Source organism: Gordionus sp. m RMFG-2023, chromosome 1, assembly GCF_954871325.1.
Source record: "Gordionus sp. m RMFG-2023 chromosome 1, tfGorSpeb1-WG-v2, whole genome shotgun sequence".
Taxonomy (NCBI): Eukaryota; Metazoa; Nematomorpha; class Gordioida; order Chordodea; family Parachordodidae; genus Gordionus; species Gordionus sp. m RMFG-2023.
The window spans coordinates 93164808-93186988 of record NC_088775.1 but is presented as its reverse complement, the minus strand read 5'-3'; the positions used below and the strand labels follow the sequence as shown (position 1 = coordinate 93186988).

The 22181-nt window shown below is 26.1% G+C and overlaps 1 protein-coding gene across 1 annotated transcript; it reads left to right on the top strand.

Annotated features, from left to right (window-relative positions):
• Positions 1-2660: 2660 nt before the first annotated feature.
• On the top strand, positions 2661-21383 carry LOC135931310 (uncharacterized). Its single transcript, XM_065468336.1, has 8 exons — positions 2661-2684; positions 2723-2862; positions 7845-8031; positions 8807-8955; positions 10504-10608; positions 12102-12271; positions 13970-14225; positions 19855-21383. Exons 1-8 carry the CDS (start codon positions 2667-2669, stop codon positions 21251-21253), a joined length of 2424 nt encoding a protein of 807 aa, XP_065324408.1. The 5' UTR covers positions 2661-2666; the 3' UTR covers positions 21254-21383.
• Positions 21384-22181: the final 798 nt, after the last annotated feature.

Genomic DNA, 22181 nt, shown 5'->3' with positions numbered 1-22181 from the left:
AAAATTATTTGTAATAAAAATAATGTACTATGTATATTTTTTTGTGCGTTATACAAAATAATCAGCAGGGATAGAGAATTGATGGATCCGACAAAATGGTAAGCTTTTAAAAAGTAGGATCCTTAGAAATTGTTATATTAATTTAGTTAAGTATTAAAATTAATGTACTTTGCATATTTTTCTGTTAGTTAGACAAAATATTCGTCAGAGATAAAAGGACATATTGTGCGGCCCGACAAAATGGATAGCTTTAAAAATACATAGGATTAAATAATATAAATTTGTTTAAATTATAAAATAATATCATACTATGTAAATTCTAACAATTTATTTTTTATAATTCTTAATGATTTTTATACTTTTTTGTACTATGATCAAGGTTATAATTATATTTTGATTTTATAAAAAAATACTATTTAAAAATAAATTAAGACTGTTGGTATTTTATTGAGTAAATGTATAAAATATTAATGATGATATGAATAATTTGTAATAATTTGTAAAAAAGATATATTTAATGTTTTACTTTGATATCCAATACTCATGAATATTGTAATATAATATTGTAATATAATATTATAATAGAAATATTTGTACATTTATAATTATTTTCACTAATAGCAGCTTCTTAAGTAATAATGCTTAATGATTTTTATACATTTTTTGTAATATTAGAAAAAATTTCCAAGCATCCAAGATCTTAATAATTTAAAAAATTTTCTCAAGCTCACCTCAATCCCTAATAATTTTGAAAACCAAGGCAATTTTAATTTTAAGAAATATTTTTTAAGCCCAGTTCAACCTATAATAATTTTGAAAAAATTTTCTTAAGCCTGGAGATATTAAATTTATAATTAATGAATGGGAAATATCTGATTTACCAATTAATCTATGAGTTATTACTGTTCTGCGGCAATATTACAAAAGTACATGAAAATATAATATTATAAAAAAAGACTGTTAAAATATAAAATGGAAAATACACAAAGAATCATGACAAAATCAGGTCTCCAAATATTATTATAAGAATAACAAATATTCCTCGTATTATTGAAGATAACTCCAAAAATTAAGTTATGGAGAAAAAATCTCTGACGTACAAGTTAAATTGAATTTCTATATAAAATATTAATAATTTGTAAAATTTTGTAATTAGATGTATTTAATGTATTCCTTTGACATCCAATGTAAAATTTTGTAATCATAAATTATAATAATATTTAAGGTTTTAATATGGCATCCTACAATTGCATAAAAAATTAAGTTATGGGTTCATCTGTTGTATAGAAAAAAAATAATAAATAAAAAGTGTAATATTTTGTAAATAGATATAAATGTAATACTTTGATATCCAATACTTGCATAGTTGTAAAATTTTGTGATAAATTATAAGAATATTTAAGGTTAATATGGCATCCTACAGTTGCATAGAAAACTTAAGTTAAAGGATCACCTGTTGTATAGAAAAAAATAAAATAAATAAAATCAACAAATAAAAAAAATATAAATAAATACTTACCGATGACATGACGTAGCGATGACATGACGTAGCGATGACATGACGTAGCGATGACATGACGTAGCGATGACATGACGTAGCGATGACATGACGTAGCGATGACATGACGTAGCGATGACATGACGTAGCAATGACATGACGTAGCGATGACATGACATTACGATGACGTAGTGAGAACATCGGAAAATTATAATGTAGATATGATTACGATATTATGTACAAGAAAGACCCTAATAATTTAATTGCAGATGCTTTATCGCGAAATCCAATGGAGTAAAATTATGATAGAATAGCGAAAATAAAACAGTGAATAAATCTTACTTATGTCACATCAACTCTATCTAGAAAAGAAATTAGAGAAGAAACCGCAAAAGATTCAATCTTAAGAAGAGTAAAAATATTAATAAATGGTACAAATATACAAAATCAAGGACCATAATTACAAGCTTTTAGAACAAGAATAGGGTAATTTTTTGTTTTGGAATGGAAGATTAATCATTCCTTACTCACTTCAAAAAAGAGTTTACATATATTGCATACTGAACATCCGAGTATTACATTAATGAAATGAAATCCATTACGAAACATTATATATGGGAACAATTAGATAAATAGTGAAAAACAAGTTAACAGCTGTATAGAATATCCCTAGAGATATGCCAGGTGTTGCCGTATACCCTATTTTAAGTTGTTTTATTTAATCTTTTAAAAAATTTAAAAATTAAATTATTAATATATTACAATAAATTGTCTCTGATTTTTTTATACAAAAATTATAAATTGCATAATAGCAATCCTCTGATTAGAAAAATTATAAATTGTATCATAAAATTTTCTGATTATAAAATTATAAATTGCATCATAACCTTCGTCTGATTATAATTGTTAAAATTTAAATTAAAACTTTATTATATAATGAATACTAAATAATTATTCAAATTTTAATTATATAAAAGAAAAACTATTTTTAAATAAATATAGAAAAATACTAGAGACATTTAATATTAATATAATATATCTTAACAATTCTTAACGGTACATCTACTATTCGTTGAAGAAATTTATCATCAAAAGTCATAAGGTGACAGGTGACGATCTATCAACTTATATATTATATATATCTCTTCGTACCTTCCAACAACAAAACATGATTGATATGGAAAAAGTAAAATATTTAAAAATGATATATCTAAATCTTAAAAGATATCCGGTGCTTTACATGAATATGTCGGACATATTAGGAAAAAAGAAAACTACGATTTGATAAACGACTTTGACATTCTTTCACTTCAAATCAATCTTAAGAAGATTCCTATATTCAAGGGGATACATAGATTCTACATGTATAATTTCATATTTTCATTAAATTTTATTAACTTATATTTTAAATATATTTTCGTGATATAAAATTAAACATCATTTGTGAAGATGGAATTATAATATAAAGGGGGGGGGTTGCTTAGTCCACCTGATGCATATCTATAACTATAGTGATGTAAAATTGCTCTATTTGAGCCGTTTTTTTAAAAATGGTGAACTCAATATTTTGTCCAGAAAATATTATGCAAGCCTGAAGATTTTGATCATAGATGGCACAAAGGCAGGCTTGTTAATCGATCCTTTTAAAAAGGTCGAATCACTATCTTTTGAAAAAAAATAAGATCGAAATCCAGGATCGATCTTTTTTAAAAAAAAGGATCACACTCACGATCACGATCTTTTTAATTTAAATTTCTGATCGATGCAAAATTAACTAATATAAATATTAATTAAATATGGTATAAATTTATTGTAATTGAATAATATAATATAAGTTTAACAATTAGAATATATATATTTATTATTAAAATTAGCCTTTAATAATAAATTTTTTCCTAAATTATCATTAAACAAGAAACAACCATGTTTTTCATTATATATGTTTAGGGGCGCTTGGTGGTAAAGGTGTTATAATCAATAAATGTTTTTTTTTAATTAACCTAATTATTAAAAATATTCACAAAATCATCATTAGAATAAAAAAAATTATTAATTTTGTGACGAATTTTTTCCAAAAAGTTATCAATTTCATCCATGCCTTCATTTGAAAAATCTGCATGTGGTACCCTATATATTTTCTAAATGGGCAATTAACCTTTCTTTTAGCAACAAATTTTGTGGCAGATTAATAAAAAACCAATTGAGCTTAAACTTTGGGTGAATTATTGATGCCAATATATTACTGTCATCATAGTGAACGAAATCTATATTAATAAATGATAATTAATTTATTATTAAATAAATGTTCCATATAAATCAAGTATCTGCAAAAGTTAGCCCTTTCAAATTTTACAGTCAGGCCTGACCAATCATCTGTATAATATTGATTAAATTTAATAATTTTTAATGCCTATGATGGCACATTAAAATTTTTATTAAAAGTTGTGAGAAAATATTCTATCATGAATAATACTGAGGCTTTTTAGGTATTTAAGAACTTATTAATGGTTCAACACAAATTTATATTATTTACATGTGGTTAAAAGGGTCATATAGGTTCGAATGGGCTAATACTGATTATTATAATTAAGATTTACACATCAATAAATATTTTATTATTTATTGTATATAATTCTTATTATTTATTGTATATAATTCTTATTATATGCATATTGTTATGATCTTGACAAATAACAATTGTATTTATAAAAGAAATAATTACTTCTAAATGCCTCTTGGTTTGGACTGCTAATCAGAAGAAGATATTTTGTTTTTGTATAAAGAGCATTTTGCATAGATCATTCTATGGTTTCTTCCTTCTGTTTCACATAAAGTAAAATACTTACGTAAATTATGAAATGGTAAAAGATTCTCATTCTTATATCTGCTGTCACATCAATGTAGATTTATCATCTTCTAAATCTAATAATGGAGGACATTATTAAAATCTAGAATTTATTTATCATATTATAATTTAATTAATAAATAAATATAACTTGTTCGTATAAAAAAAATTGGTAAATTATGTGATACGTGATATATAGCACTTTTGCCCTCTAGCGTTGAAGGTTCAACAGAGCTACGCTAGGCTTTCCTCATTTCCATCTAATTGGAACTAATTTAATTTATGTGTAAAAGTAAAAATATGAGAAGCCCTCAACACGTATTTGTAAGCGCAACATTTCGAAAAATGTTACTTAAACCTCATAGGCTTATTAAAAAGCCGTGTGGCAGAGAACTACAGTATAATTTAATTACCTTAAGGGTGGGTGCTGGCTGATTTTAAGTTTAAATTCTTTAGTGTAAGTCTTAATGATTGATATTAATTTTGAGATTTGATGTTCATAGAATGTAAAAGATGATTAAATAAAAAAAATTTTGCCTGATCAATATGATATAGCATTATTATTTATTAATGATTCATCCATACAATACAGTATTATCACTTGTACTTCCAAAATTTTTGCACCGGATGAACCACCCAAGATAATATTTCTTCCATCATTTTAACAAAATTCTTTTTGCTCAAATATATAAAATGGATACATTCCGGCCATTTTGATGCATTAAATTCCGGAAAATATTTTAATTTTCACATGTTTTTATGCGTGAATCGGGGAAAAAAAAATCAGTTAAAAAATTTCACGGCTAAAAAAAAATCATTAAAAATATTATGGATCAATTGGTAAATTGTTGAAATAAAAAAATCTGTTAGAATTGTGGTCGATAAAATATGATGTAGATTGATATTTTTTTTTTAAAAATAATATTTTAATTTAATTTTCAAAATTTTTATTTTATTCATTTTTTTTTAAGTAAAAAAAATGTTAAAAGGAACGGGATGGAATATTTAAAAAAAATGATCTCGATCACGATCAACCATTTAGAGTCAGGATCTTGAATCCGAGAAAATTGAAAAATTTAGGATCGAATCCAGGATCGGCGATCTTTTGATTCGATCCTTTAACAACTCTGCACAAAGGTTTGAACAGCTATGAGTGACAATGGCACTATTTTTCTGGCTGAAATATTGAGTTAGCCATTTTTAAAGATTGACTCAAATGGAGCAATTTTCATCGCTGCATGATTACTAGTTTAATTAAAATTATATAATATTTAGCAAAGTAATGTATTGTGAAAGACCAGGTAAGATTTTTTGGCTTGTGGCACATATGCTGTATAATATTTGGAGCTAGACTCCTCCCCATTCCCAGCCTTTGGAAAGATCCAACCCATGTCATCTTCCATGTTATATTTGTAAATACTCTATTTATTCCTCTATAATATAAGTAGGCCAAAACTAACCTAAGAAATTTTTTATAAACAGTTTCTGTCCTGACTCATTATAAATTTTTATAATATAACTAATTAAAATAATATGTACAAAAACTAATTCAGGCCACATTAACAAAAATATATTAAAAATTTGTTAATTCATTCTCATAAAAATAATCACAGTTTTACAATTTATTAGCATATTTTATTGTATACAAAAGTTTACATGGAAATTTTGTTATCCCCACTTTTTAATTCACAAAAGTATACAATCTTTAAATAGAGATATTTTTTATAATTTAACATCATATTTATAGTAAAAATAACTTTATAAAAAACATATTTAAAAAATAGCCATAGTTTTGTTAAAAGCTACTTTTAGAGTAGTGAGCTATTGCTATCGAAATTTTTTATTACTTAGTTATATTATATAAAATAAAATGATTAATACTGCAATCAATGTCGTTTTAAATTAAAACTTGAAGATTTTGAAACTGATATAATACTTTTTGGGCACATTTTACATTTGGTAAATATTGAATTACTCAATATAGGATGTCACTGTAAAATATTTATCATATTTGGGCTATGGTTATGTTAATTCATATGATTTTAAATTTTCAGAATCAGACGATGATGAATAAATAATAATATCCATGCTTATGCTAATCTATTAAATTAAAATATAAACAAAAATATTCAAATTAATAAGCTATAATAATGGCGTGTTAAAAAAATTGAAATGTGAAAAAGGAAAAACAGTTAATTATATAATACAAGACTTTTTTTTCATAAAAAATTCGGATTAATAAATTTATAAAATAAATAATAATAAAAAGTGTTTTTAAAATTGAACGAACGTTAAATTAGAACGCGTTCGTCATAAAAAAGGAACGTTAACGTTCAAAGTTCGTTAGGAACAAAAGGAACGCGTTCATAATTTTTTTCAAAAAAACGAACTTCGTACAACAACTGCTCTGACCCGTTAAAATTTTACGGAAATTTTGTCCTGGTCCTTTAAATTTTTTGGTTAATATTTTAAATGTCAATATCTAATTTTTCCTCAATATCATGTAAGGTCTTACATATCTCTAGCTCTACTCTACGGCTATCTATTTCTAGAATAACCATTTTATAAATCAATCAAATGTGTTTGGATATTTGTTGTATTATGTATGTGGAATTTAATCATAAATAATTTGTTTAAATTTTTTTGTTTGTGAATTTACTACATTATTTATAGATTAATAATATTTTATAATTAGACAACTCTTAAAATACAAAAAAAAAGAATTATATTATAATTTTAATTTCAAATAAGTATTAATCAAAACAAAATAATTTTAAGATCAAAAAATATATCAAAATTTTAATACCTAGGCTGGCCCATTCTTCAAAATTTTTATTGGGGTCCACCATATGAGTGGTGGATTATCTCAAGAGTAGTAACGTGCATCTTATATTCTATTAAATTGATCCTGCCTTAAATGACAACCCTTATTATTTAGATCCATAAATTGTAGAAGTTAATTTGGTGTGGTGCTTGGCCTATTATAGCCATTTTGGCTATGCCAAAAGAGCAAATACCCAAATTATATAATAAATGAGCAAATGTAATAGAAAATCATAAAATTTAATAGAAAATCGGCAAAAATACGAATTAGCAAAATATCATTCACGTAAAAGGGCCAAAGGACCAAATTTAATATATAATATTAAAATTATATAATAAACGAGCAAATTTAATAGTAAATTAGAATTGATAAATGACTAGAAATACTAGGAGATTAGCAAAAAGTTTTTTTGCCTAAAAATGCCAAAAGAGCAAATTATTTATAAATCAGCACTTTCTTTTCTGTAAGAAATGTCATCTTTTGGCACTTTTTTAAGAGAAAAAGCTCACCCCATCCAGTAATTTATGTATTTTAGGCATTTTTTTATAAATTATAGTTTAATTTAAGTAAATTACATTAATTCTAGTAAGAAAGTTCTGTCTGTCCCTCCCTCTATAATTATATCCATATATACAATATTAGTAAAATTATGACTAATTAAAATTTTATATTTTCAGAAAACTACCTTATTCCTTTTCTAGAGACATGAGGACATGCTTGATTATCAAAAATTTTGATATAGCTGACGTTCATGATAATGATGATAGTAATGCTAGGAATGTTTATGACTATGATGATGATTTAAAAGCAATGCATTTTTGGAAGAATAAAATATTAAATGATAGTGATCATACATTTTCAAAAGTTGTTAAATTATACATGATTTTGTTAAATTATCTGCAAAAAGAAAAGGATTTTAAAACTTCTCACGAGTTACATTCAGTTAGGCTAGACAGCTCGATTTAGTAAATTTTAAAAAGGATTAACTCAAAATTTTAACCAAAGGTATTTAGCGAAGTAATATTTAGTTAAAATTTTGGCCATTTTTAAAAATCGACTTCACCAATAAACATTGCAAATATTTTAAATGAGAATAACTTATGAAAAATAAAATAAATAAAATACACTTCTTAATCATTGGTGAGAAAGTTAGTTGGTTTTTTTTTTAAAAAGGTATAAAATGATATATTTATGGCATTGATACAAAGATAGATGGTAAATGAAAATTAATATAAATATTGGAATCGGTTTTTGGTAATATCGTATGGGTTCGATGAAAAATTTGTGCATCGGCAGAGCCCTAATTTTTTAGTGTTATGTATAATAATCCAAAAAGTACCGAATCGTGAAATTATATACAATTAAATCATGATTTATTGATATCTCTTTTTAAATGGTAAAAAAATATTTCCAACCTAATCCACATTTTTTTTTCCCCCAACTCAGCCCATCCCAAAAATAATGAAAAAATATCCCAAATCACATGTTCATGGTTAGGGCCGGGTCTTTCTTGTATCTAATGAAGTGTTTATGTTCTTAGATCTTTAATAATTCATTCACTTGAATAAATCACAGAACTTGTGCAGTGTATAAAGTCATAATATTGTTTTTTTTCAGTTAATTTTATTACTTTTTATAGATCCTTACCTTTCACCAGCTAAGAACTTCTTACAAAACCTTCGAAGCTCGCAATAGATTAGCCTCGTCCTATGATCTCTTTATAGCTGATCATCGCATTATTCAGTACTTTTCCAGGATATTGGGTTCTGCTTTTGTTAAAAGAAAAAGGTTAACCATTGATTTGTTTATAGTGTTAATTTTTATGAACCATATAATTAAACAGATCATTATATATAACCTTTTTTTTTTAAAAAAAAAAATAGGTAATATTCTTTCAACATTAATTAATATTTATGATTAATGTTGTTTTATTTAATAAGTATTTTTAAGTCATAACAACTTGATGTTATAATAAAATTAAATTGATGATTAATTTGTTTAGTATATTGTAGATATGCACACAAACTTGACCCGTGTGCCAGCCTACGTATTCAATTTGTAGTTTAGCCTTGAATAATTAAATTTATTTATTTTCCTACGCCAAAAATAATTATGGGCCAGGTACAGCCCTGCAACTTTTATTTTGAACTTGAGCCTAACTCAACCTTAATTTTATTTTTAAACCTATTTTTATAAAGTTAAATGAAAAAATAAATCCCTATTTTCTCTGTCCTAGCCCCTAAAGAAATTTTCTTTTCTAGTTTTATAATTTTTAGTATTTAGATCTAAGTTTTACTAAAAAAAATTCGAGCTTTGGAACTTATATAAATTGTTTTTTGGGGGGATTGGCTAGGCCGAAAAATCCGTATAAAAATTTATTATGGGCTGTGGAGTCATTACTATTTTTTATTGGAAATTATCTAGAATATAAATCTTAATTTTCTCTTATAGAGCCTAAAAACAGCATATATTTTTTTTTTGCCTACATGTTATCCAAAATATTATAGCTATCCAAACGGTCATTCCATGTCAAATCAAACACTTTTTGGCCAACCTCTTTTAATTTCAATAAAAGTTTGTAGGAACGTTATATAATGTTCTAATTATATCAAAAATGAAATTATGACTCAATTCGCATTTATATTACATGAGATAATGGGGATTAAAAGGACAAGATCGGTTTTTTTAATTTTTTCCTCATGTTAAATAATTAATTTTAAATTAAAAGTTAAATTAGTTTGAATATTAAATCTAATATTAACAAATAGCTAAGGGGGGAAACATTAAAATTAATTTTTTTTAAATACATAATTTGAATATATTATGAGCTCCAATTATTGAAATGTCCATATATAGCATTAGCATAGCACCATCTACACCTTTTTTTATACTTTATTCGCGGAATTTAAAATTACTCAGCTGCATTAATTATTGAAAATATTAGAAAAGTAGTAAAAGAATAATAGAAAATAAGATTGGAGCTAAATATATTCCAAATAAAGTTGACCTATACTAAGAAAAATATAATTTTATTGTTTTCCCCTACAATTATTAATATTAGATTTAATATTCAAACTGATTTAGCTTTTAATTTTAAATTAACTATATCCCCATTATTTCAGGTAATATAATTGCTAATAAGGTAAAATTTTGCTTTTAATATAACTTGAACATGTAAAAACGTGCCTACTAATTTTCATTAAAATTGTAAATAGTCTTCCATAAGTAAAATGCCCAATTTTTTTTTGCTCCATTTGACATGGAATAACCCCAAAGGTGAATTTTGAAAAATAATCTGTAAAAAACTTAATTTAACCATCTATTTTAATAAAATAGATGGCCCATGGGAATCAAATTAAATGATAATACGAACCTAAAAACAGAGCTCGACAACGCTTTTCGCAAAACGTATTGCGAAATCAGGGGGTCTGGAAGTTGCTGGTATAACTATTTATTTATAATATATTTTAGTCATTACTTAGTGTTTAAAAAAATTTGATTTAGGGTGATATTTACATTTGTTAATTGTTTTTGTTAAGTTTCATGATCAATGTCTATTTTAAAAAAAAAATTTAATAACAATTTTTTCATTTTTGGATAACATTTTAAACAATTTGATTTTTAAGGAAACGATTTTTGCTTCTCGCATATGAGAATAAAAAATCATTCATGCACGTGAATCTGATTTATTTGATACTAACTAACATATAAATTATAAAATTTTAAAAAAATTATATTTTACATCATTATTTTTGGATTTATTTATAATGTATATTCCCAGTTAATTAATTTTTTAATATATTTTTAGGTTTTAAAAAAAAAAAAATTATTTTTTGACTCAATTTGTCTAAACTAACTTATTTAATCATCTTTAAAAAAAAATTTGAAGTTTCCATCATTATTTTTGGAGTTATGATGTCCATTCTCAATTCTGGCTGTTAATCTCCACTCTTTTTTTTCGCACTTACTCTTACTGCTTAGTTTGCTATAATAACCTCATCTCCCTCCATACTTTTACCTTTTCAAACACATATACACCACCTACTACATAATTGGTATGCATATGAATACCTTCATAAGGTAGTGTGTGTACATATCGGATTATTTGAAACATTTTAGGTTAATGATGCTTACTACCTTAAGGTACTAATCTATCAAATTTGAATTTTGTTAATTTTTCATTTGGATAGGCACTACCGAATATATTTATAATATATATTTGAAAAATCGTGATTTTTGGAAAGCCTCTATGGCCTAGTCGGTTAGAGCTTCGCTTACTGATCCCATGGTCACGAGTTCAAATCCCGGTTTTTCTTAATCTAACTTGGTGGTTCCATCCTTGGGGGGATAATATATAGGAGGCCGGACTCGACCACGTGATTCCGTATTATTATATTAAATAATAAGGGTCTTGTTACATTTTAATAAATTTAGGTCGGTATTTAGCAAATTAGGGTGGTATTTAGAATATTTCCATACATTCACTTGGTAGTAAGCATCATTAACCAACATTTTGCACCAAACACACGGCATACAAACAAGTAATAATAATCTATTTCATTAATGAATTAAAATTGAATCTTTGTCATAACTAAATTTTGACCCTTTATTTAAAAGTGCATCTATAACCATGACTAAATTTTTCTTTACTTGAGATCTAAATCCATAATATATTATATAATAAAAACAGGGTTTTTCCTCCTTTTAAAAATCTTCAAATATTTTTAAATCTTGAAGATAAAAAGAAAACAATTTTCAATGATCTGAAAATGCTTCAGGCATAATTTTTTTTTGCATTTAAAAAAACTTCATTTTTTTAATCCTCAAGGATTTTTGAAAATCTTTAAACATGGAAGATTTTATAAAATCCTCCGAAAAAAAGTAATTGATGACAAACATATTTTTCTTTATGACCAATGTTATTAATATTATAGCGAACTTATATTTGGTCATACTTCTATGCCAGTCAATCAAATATTCTCGAATCTCAAAAAGGTCATCAAGACGTTGGACATCAAAATACCTGGTATGTGGAAAAATATTCGAAGTTTGTACCTCAAATGCAGACTTGGTTCACCGTCTATACCCATATATGTTGATTTAAGTAAAATTATCTCGTTACTTTTCTTTATAAATGCAATTTTTTAATCATACACGTCTAAGGAAGGGGACACAGCGTTCTAGCGTTTGGGAACGTTTTGTAGTCATACAGAAATTAAAACTATAAATATAGAATTATTAATTGTACAAGGTAGTTTTCATTATGTTATATATCAGAATCAACATGTCCACCCCTGAAGTCGTATAATTATTAAGACTGTGCCGATCCAGAAAATTTTCACCGATCCTATATTTTCTGATATTGCTAAAAAAAAAATCATCTGATTTGATTTTTATTTACGATCTATCTTTGAACCGATATAATAAAAATATCAATATTTTCTATTTTAAAAAAACCAACTAACTTTCACGAATGATTAAGTATATTTTATTTTTTTTTATTTTCCAATAGTTGATGATCTTCATTTAAAATATTTGCAATGTTTATTGGTGAATGTAGTGAAGCAGCTCCACATATCCCAATTTTAGTAAAAGCTAAATCAAGATTTTTTTTCAAAGTTATAATCTAAGCCTCTCGTCAATAAAGTTCCAACCAACCCTTTCTGCCTCCTATAATATTTAATTTACTTTTGGCAAATTTTTCAGCTCAAAGTTTTTAAAAAATGGCACATTAGCTAAATGTGACTCGTTAGATATTTTAAAATAATATGTACAATCATAAAATAACCCGTAGCAATAAAAATATCGGATCGGTTTAAAATTTCGACCCGATACGATATTTTTGGATCGGTGCCTATCCCACATTTAATATCGGCACAGTCCCGATAATTATAAAATCCGGGCCGGGTTTGAAGAATTTAAATTCAAGACAGTCCGATTTTTAATTATTCGGAATTAAAATGAGTGAATAAGTAGACAATAAATTTTTTTTTAAATAGGCGGAATGGCTTGAGATATTAGGATTTCTATGGTAATGATATTATTCAACGCTCTATTTTTAAAAAAATTTAACACGGTTATATAGTCTTTTTAAATTTTATAACATCTTGATGATATAAAAGTTGATAGATAAAAATTGAATTAACATTAAGAAGATAGATAAGCGATTACTTATAGATCACAAAGATATATATGAGATATGAGCTCCAACGCCAGAACACTGCATGGCCTTAGCCTAAATTATCTGCCCCTCTTTATTTTAATTAATATAATTTGAATTTCAAGTTATAGTTCAAAATCCTTAATTTATAAAACGTCAAAATATTATAAATTTAATTTAACATAATAAATATTATTATTCATAAACAATCTGATTTACATTAATATGATATGGTAGTGTGTTCTCTCCTCTTCGAAATATCACTTTGAATATTTTCTAACAAATATATTAAGTATTTTGTGGTATGTTTATTTAAGTGTGATCGACACATTAGAGGTTTAAGTCTATTTTTTAATGTCTTTAAATATAATAGAATGATAACAATAACTATCTAATCTAATTAGAAAAATTTTAGAGTTTAAAGTAAATATATTTGATTATCGTTTAAAGCAAAATATTTTTTCCTTTATGTTGGAGAGGTATGATCATGTGAACCTAAAAAGAGATGAGAAAGGAGGGAGGGCTAGGGCGAAAACTATATTATAATATGCCTTAGGGATTAATAACACAAAAAACAAAAATTTTTATTGGATTTAAAAAAAAAATCATATGGAAAATGATAACACATATTTTTCCATATAGCTTATTCCGACGTAGAAATACCCAGAATAAAACAACCTAAACTCGAAACTGACAATTTCGAAGAGATAACCACTCTACCAGACAATGTTAAGGTTAGAGTTTTACCCAGTGGAAGAATACAATTCAGAAATGACAAAAATAACGCAATCGTCTCCCGCAAATCCGAGAAGAAAATGAATCCAAACAAATCAAAGAGTAACAAGCGACCAGATTTATCTGAAATCAGATCCGATACCCATAATATTGTTATAGTCGAGTTTAGTAAAATATATATTTCTTTGAAAATCTTAGTTTCCCTGACTTTCGTGAGGCTGGCATCAATTGTTACTTGCCTATATAAGCCATTGATAAATGACGCTTTCGTTGACATATAATATAACCATACTAAAAATTTGGATAAAATCATATTATACTTTTGAAATAAATTTGAATTAATAAAAAAAAATAACAAAAATTTTTCCAGCTGAATGTTAAATATTTGAATTCTTGTTTAAAGTGATATTTTCTGATAACCTAAATTGGCTATCATATAAAATTATATGTTACAACGAAAAGTATACAAATTAGCTAAAGACTTAGGTCATAATAACCCTCTCTAGTATAACTCAAAGTTGGGCAGGTTATCAAACAAAAAAAAATCTAAATACAATAAAGATTCTTTGTAAAAGAAAGGATTTTAGATACAAATACCAGTATATTAAAAATTATCAAAAAAATATAAGACTTTTATATCTTTTGCTAAATGCGAGTATCCTAAATACATGATACTTTTTATAAAATGATCATTATCAATTAAATTAAAATCGTTTTAAGTATATAATTACAGAAAAGATTAATTTTTTAGAAATTATTATATAAAAATATTTATTTAGTTTTATTTATTAAATCAAATTACTATTTTTAAAATCAATTTTTCAACCTTTACCATTTCAAACTATATAACATTGTTATAAAACTAAATAACCTTCCAGTTGGAGCATATTAAGGTATTGCAGCATTATATTTAAAAAAAAAATCCTTAATAGGGTAATAATTAAGTGTTTCTAACGTAATTCTACAATTTTTAAGCTACTTCAATCACTCTGGCTCAATCTTGTATTATTAAACTGAGAAACATTTGTTTAGCCAGAAGAAAAATAATCATCATATTAAATATTATAGTTAGTTTGATTATGAATATATTTCAAAGGTATTTTTTTTTATCATCTGACTCATTTCATATATTCTTAAAGTATGGATGTGATAATAATTCCAAAAATGTTTCATTCATCAATAGGAAAAAATCTTCCCAAACTTTTTCCTTTACCATCTTGGATAGTCTTAATAAAGGTAGACAATGTGTTAAACCTAATTTTCAAGTTTACCAAAGTCTCTCTTAATCACAAATAGTACAGACACTAGTTTTCTAAAAAAGAATTGCTCTGCCCTTCTAATCTTTTTAATGCAATTGGAGGGCTTGAAACTTTTCAGTACTCCAATATAAGTAATATCACTATCTTTTAATCCTGGACTATCAATTTTTTCTAGTTCAAACTGGTTATGCAGGGAACTTTCAAAAGATTTCCTCTTATCTCCCTTATCTTTTCTGAAGGGCCATTCAAATGCATTCCATAGCTTTGTACCTTATCCCATAACTTGATAGTGAATCCTTACAAGAGGCATTGAGTTTGATATTGCAAAACTTAACTAATAAAGTGTACCAAATATGGTTTCCTTGGATTCAGCTGTTACTTTATCTTTTTCTACTATAATAATTTAAAATGTTAATCTTTGGATTTGATTAAAGGCGTCTTTATAGTAGTATTGTACATTGTATGTATAATTTTATTTTGTTTTGGTATTGTTATTTATCTATCTTGATAAGTTGTAGAATATTACGTTGATTTTAAAATATGTCATAGAAATAAAGAGTGATGAAATTAATATAGCAATCCTTGAAAAAAATATCTAAAAAATTGGCAATACCATATGGATGATCATTGTACTCCACTTTTGTATAAAGATTTTAGTTTTAAGTTTATGTCTAAATATTGAGATGTAAATTAAAATTATTTTTGAAAAAATTATTGTTGCACATTGTTGCAATCTCATCTTTTACTATATTAAATATCTAAAATTATTATTTATTAAATAATACCAGCTAAGTTATTATAAAACTGCCCAAGTGTATTTTTAGAATAACTAACCTTTAGATGGCTTTATATCCTGACTCTCAATTATTTTTTCAACAATTCTTTCATTATTTGCTATTATGGGAGGGGTTTTAATTGCTAAAAATATTTTAAAATTAAAATTTTATTAAATTATTATACTATGCTTTTTTGCTTTTTGGTATGTTTTTCACTATCTTCAGTGTTTTTACAAAAAAAAAGTCTAATATCCATGACTTAGAAATTTGAAAATGGTGAAAAAATATAATACCTAGAAATTTAAAAATAACAGATAAATACTACGCCAAGGAAAACTTGAAAATGAAATTAATTGATAAAATAAATTAGTAAATGAAAAAGGGTAATAATATAAAAATTTAAAAAGAACGAGATATGAATAAATATAATAAAATATAAATGAATATAAATAATATTTTTGAAAAATATATCGGGCTTATGCATTTTTTGGCTTTGGGGGAGGGGGGGGAGGTTCTCCCCCTACCCCCTTCCCTCGTGGTATCATATGGGTACCACCTCCTACAGCCATATCAGGAGGCATAACAATTTTTAAAAAAATGATTAAATATAGGAGAACGTTGCATTGATTGCACCTCCATCTTATTTAATAGGATTTAATCATTAAAATTAATTATCTTTTAGCTTTAAATAAAAATTTTATCCCTTTTTTTAGATTTTAATATTGGTTAATATAAAAAATATGTCATACGATTTTAATTCCTGCTTCAAATAAATATTAGGGCTGTGCCGATCCATAAATTTTTCACCGATTCGATTTGATCTGATATTAATATCGATTAAAAAAATCATTATTTTCTGATTAAAAAAAAACCGAATAATTTTAACGAACGATTAAGTGTATTTTGTTTTTTTTTATGCTCCAAGAGTTAGTTAACCCACTCATTTATAATATGGGAAATGTTTATAGCTGAACTCGATTTAAACGGAAAAATTGGATGACAAAATATTTCCTCAAGTCTCAATTTCGCTAATGGATGTCCCAAGCCTTTCTGTTATCTGAACAAAATCTCCGAACTTGAGTTTATTATGGCTAAAATCTGGAGTAGCCATCTTCAGAAATAGGCTAAATCGAATCGTTTAGCAACACTAGCTGAATGTGACTCGTTAGATATGTTTGTTTAAAACCCCTTTCCTTTTTGTAGATAATATAATAACAAAAAAATATGTACAATAATTCGATAATTTTTTTTTTTCAAATTGCAATGTAATTGAATTTTGGTTCCTTTTATTTATATTTATATATTATTAAATCGTGTATAAAATTGAAAATATCATATATATAATCATGAAATTATGCCGGTTTTTTAAATATCGACCCTATCCGATATTTGTTTAAAGGATATCGACCTCGATTCGATATCCGAAATTGGCACTGCCTTAATTAAAATATTATATAATTTATGTAATAAATTTGGAAATGATTAAAAATAGATTTTAATTTTAATATTGTGGTAGTTTGATGAGGTAGCTTGCGCCAGTATCAGAAATGTGATTTTAAAATGGGGGTCATTCCACGTAAAATCGATCACACTTTGCGTACCACTTTCAAATTAAATGAAACTTAATACGATGATTATGTTGTTGAGTTTAGTGAAGCAAAATCGCTCCATTTATAGCCAATTCTTTAAAAGGGGCTAACTCGGTATTGTATTCAGAAATATTACAAGCCGGAAGATTTTGCTCATATATGACGCAAGGGTTAGGACATCTCTTGGCGAAATCTTTAGATTTGGACATTTCTGGCTAAAATATCGAGTTAGCCGTTCTTAAGAATCGGTTCAAATGGAGTAATTTTGCATCGGCAATTAAATTTTTTAAGCTCTAACTCAATTATTTACAGAAATATGGCGGGGGAACTAAGCTAAAAAAAAGGGGGTGTTCTTTTTTATTCAGAAAAACTGATTAAAATAAAAATTACTCAATAAATATAAATTATAGTCATAGCCCTTGAATCCCTCTCTTAAATATAATTTATTTCCGGAAAAAAAGTTAACTAGTTGGTTTTAAAAATTAAATTTTATAAAAATGGTATATTGTATGTTTGTTTAATCAATATAAATTTATATTGATAAAATTAGGTTGGGATAACCTATCATTTCTTTAGTTATTTAATTTTTATCTATAAGAAAAGTCATTATATATGGCGATGTGATAAAAAAAAAAACTAGATTATTTTTTTTTTCAGTAATATAATTTAAAAAAATCACATATTTATTAAATAAATATCATTATTAAATCATTGATGCATGATTACACCCTGTAGCTGTTGAGGGATTTACCCTATAATGTTATTGAGGCGGGCATGTAATTTATCTGCATTAATTGATACAATGAAGGATGGATCGAGTCCACGGAATACTAACTTGTATTCCTTCAGCCACTTCATTTTTATATACTGCAACTGTCAACCACCAAAAAGTTATCAAACAAACGAGTTACATAGCCATTAATATCATTTGACTTCCTTTGTGAGCATTTGAATAAATTTTTGTTTCAATAGTCGAACCTAGAGTACGTATATTTTGCTTGCTAGTTAGTAGAAGCAATTGAATTTCTTAGTGATTACGATAAAGAATAAATTAAATTATGTAGAAGATCAAGCAAAATAAACACGCGATTATTACATTAGGTCTGAGAGCTTTGAAACAAAAATTTCTTCAAATGCTCAAAAAGGTGAAGGAAAATTTTACTTAACAAAGATACGAGATTTAGAATGAATAATATAAATGTCTACTTTACTTATTTGTACGATAATTTTTGGTGATTGTAGATAAGAATGAATGACCGAAGAAGTGCAAGTTAGTCTGTTTCCATATAGACTATTTCCATACTGAATATTTGCTAATGAAAATAAATTATATACCCTTGTCAATAATATAGAAAACAGCAACAGAGTGTACTTATTTGCATCCAGAGACGTTTTAAAATCACGACTAATTGGAGTTCAATGACTAAATAATGATATTTTATTTCAAAATTATGTTAATATTGTTTTTTTAATTATATTTTAATCATATTTTAAAAATAATAATAATTAATAAACAATGTTTATCCAAACCTAATTTTTTCAATAAAAATTTATATTGATTTTAATAAACAGCAATACCAATTTTTAGAAAATTTTATGCTCAAGTATATATTTTAAAAAATCGACCTCTACCTTTATCGGAAATGAAAAAACATCTGAGATTTTTTGTAAAAAAAATCAAATTATTTTTAAGTAGAGGTTTAAGGGCTATCTAATGATACCAAATGTAGGTCTCTATCATTTATATTTTTTGAGAAATCTTTATTTTTATCGGTTTTTCGAACTGGGAATGGCACCATTTTTTAGCTTTGACCTATTATACTACTGGAACTGATTAGATAGAGCATAAAAAAATTAAATTGCATAGGTCCTCACAACTTATAATAATCAGCATGCTACGCTTAATTCGATTTGTCGTGAAATGATCCATGGATGTCTCAAAAATGCATCATGCCCCTCAAAGAGTAAGGAGAAAATGTATTTCTAAAAATGAAACCAAATACAAAATTAAATCAATTATTTTATGAAATTAAAAGCAAAATATTCCAAAGCAAAACATTTTTTGTGTTTGGTTTCTCCAGCTTTATTAGGCTTAGGAATTATTATAAGTATATATATTGTATCTTTCTAATCCTTTACTATTATTAAATAAAAATATACATATATAGATCGGAAAAAACGGAGGTTAAAGCCGAGGAAATAACGAACCTTGCTGATGATGAGCCTGCCAAAATTTTGCTTGAACCTAATAAAGACATTATTTACAAGCCAACAAAGGACCTTGAGATAATTATAAGTTCCTATGACAGGAACAAGAGATATTGGCAAGAGGAGTCCAATAGTAAACTTAGAAGTATTCGTAATAAGGACATTACGCCCAAAAAAATAAAAGGATCTTTCACCCCACAAAGCATGGCTACCTCGAGTTCTTTTACAAATGAATCGGCCAAGTTGAGAAATGATGAGTCTTTCAAATCTCCTAAGATAGATTGCAGTCTGAATAACATGGCAAGCAATAAAAATACATTAAATAATAAAAACGAGAGTAGCTTGAATAACATTATAACTGGCGAAAAACCTTTAGCTGATAAAACCATCCAAATTATTCTTACACCTATTGTGAATGATGATAGAAGTCCTCAGCAAGAAGAAACACACGACCTTCGACCAGAAATCAACACTTCAATTGCAAATAGTCTTAAGGTGTCACGTTCAATACAAACCAATAAAAAGTTACGTTTCTCCAACTCAAAAAATGACGACGTGGATGTAAGGGTCTTGAGAAAGAGGAACGCAGATGATGGAAGGGATAATAACGATGAAATATCATCTGTTACTCCTCGTGCCACCAAGAAAACGTTTCTTAAAGAGAAGTTAACTAAAACTCCTTGTAAAATAGCTGGTTCTTTTATTTCCCTCGATCATATCCAAGGTATTCCAGCTAAAATACTAAAAACGCCCAAGACATCTGCTATAATATCTAATTCTAATAGGGAAAATGCTACACCAATGGTTAAATTAAATAAATTAGTAACTAAACTTGATCCTGAAGTTATCAAGCTTGGAACCGCTTCAGCTTCTTCAAACTTTATCTGCAAGATTCCGCCGACTATACCCAAAAATCTTAAAAAGATCAAAACGCCTTTAAAAATATTATCTGATACTAAAAGTGTGTCTACATCATCACTCAAAAATAGAAAGAAGTTACTAACCACTGAAGTTACAAAACCTAAATTGGCTTCTCTCTCTCCCGATTTAATCGAAGAGATCTCTAACAAAATATCTGATTTTAAAAATAAGGTTACACCATCCGTTAAAAATGAGATATTACTAACCAAACTTCAATCTGAAGTTTCCAAGCCCATTTCTCACCTAATCAAAGGCACCTCAGATAAAGCATTCAAGGCGTCTAAAAAATCTGATGCTAAAAATAAATCAATACTGTATGTTAAGCAAAAGAAATTACAAACCAAGCTTGATAACGTCACCAAGCCTAGAATAGGCGATACTAAGGATAACTTGTCAGATGTTCTTGCAAGAACTTCTAGAAGAAATAAAAAGGCATAAAATAGTCTAATTTTTTTATATATCATAATAATTATAAATTTTTAAGTAAGACCCAAAATTTAAAATCGAATATTGTATAAATCCGATATCAATTTTTTCACACATCCATACGAAATAAATATGCTGTAAATTATTGGCTACAAATTTTAGTTTTTACTAATCATTTTTGGCATTAAATTATAGCGGATTACTTAAAATTTTCACCATTGGTTGACATAATTTTTAACAAAAATGGAGAAGATTGGAGTTAACCATTTTGTAAGAGAGTGTTCCATGACATATCACCCATTGTAGCAGACGACAATTCTTAAAATAGGAGCATATTTTATAAAAATAAAATTTTTAAAGCTCTAGCTCAAATAGAATCGGAATTATGGGCCTTTAAAGTTCAATAATGGCCTCATCTTGATTTGAATAATCTCAAATTGTAAATATTAGCCAAAGTCATAAATTATATATCATTTTATAGCCCTTAAAATTTTCCTTGATAAAATACAGATAGTTTTCTTTATATATAGAAAATATATTATAATTATTTTTAATAATGCCCTCTTTAAATAACATTTTATTTCTAAAGTTAGTTATATAAAACTAAATAAAATTTTAATTCCTATTTTAAACATTTGATGAGCTTTATCTTTTCTCAAATTTCACTCTTCTCAAAATAATTTTTATTTGTTTTACCGGAAATAACTGGTATACAAAATGATATATTAATTAGTGACTTTAGACTAAAAATATTTTTAGTAATTGAGATTCGTTAAAATTGGAAAAGGGTCTCATTGGTCTTTGAATGTCCATAAATCGTTTATTTTAGCTAAAACTTTAAGATTTTAATTTGTATAAAATGTACACACTATATAACCAATATGTCGAATGATTAAAGTTAAAATAAATAGATAAACAAACCCTAAACTTTAGTTTTTTA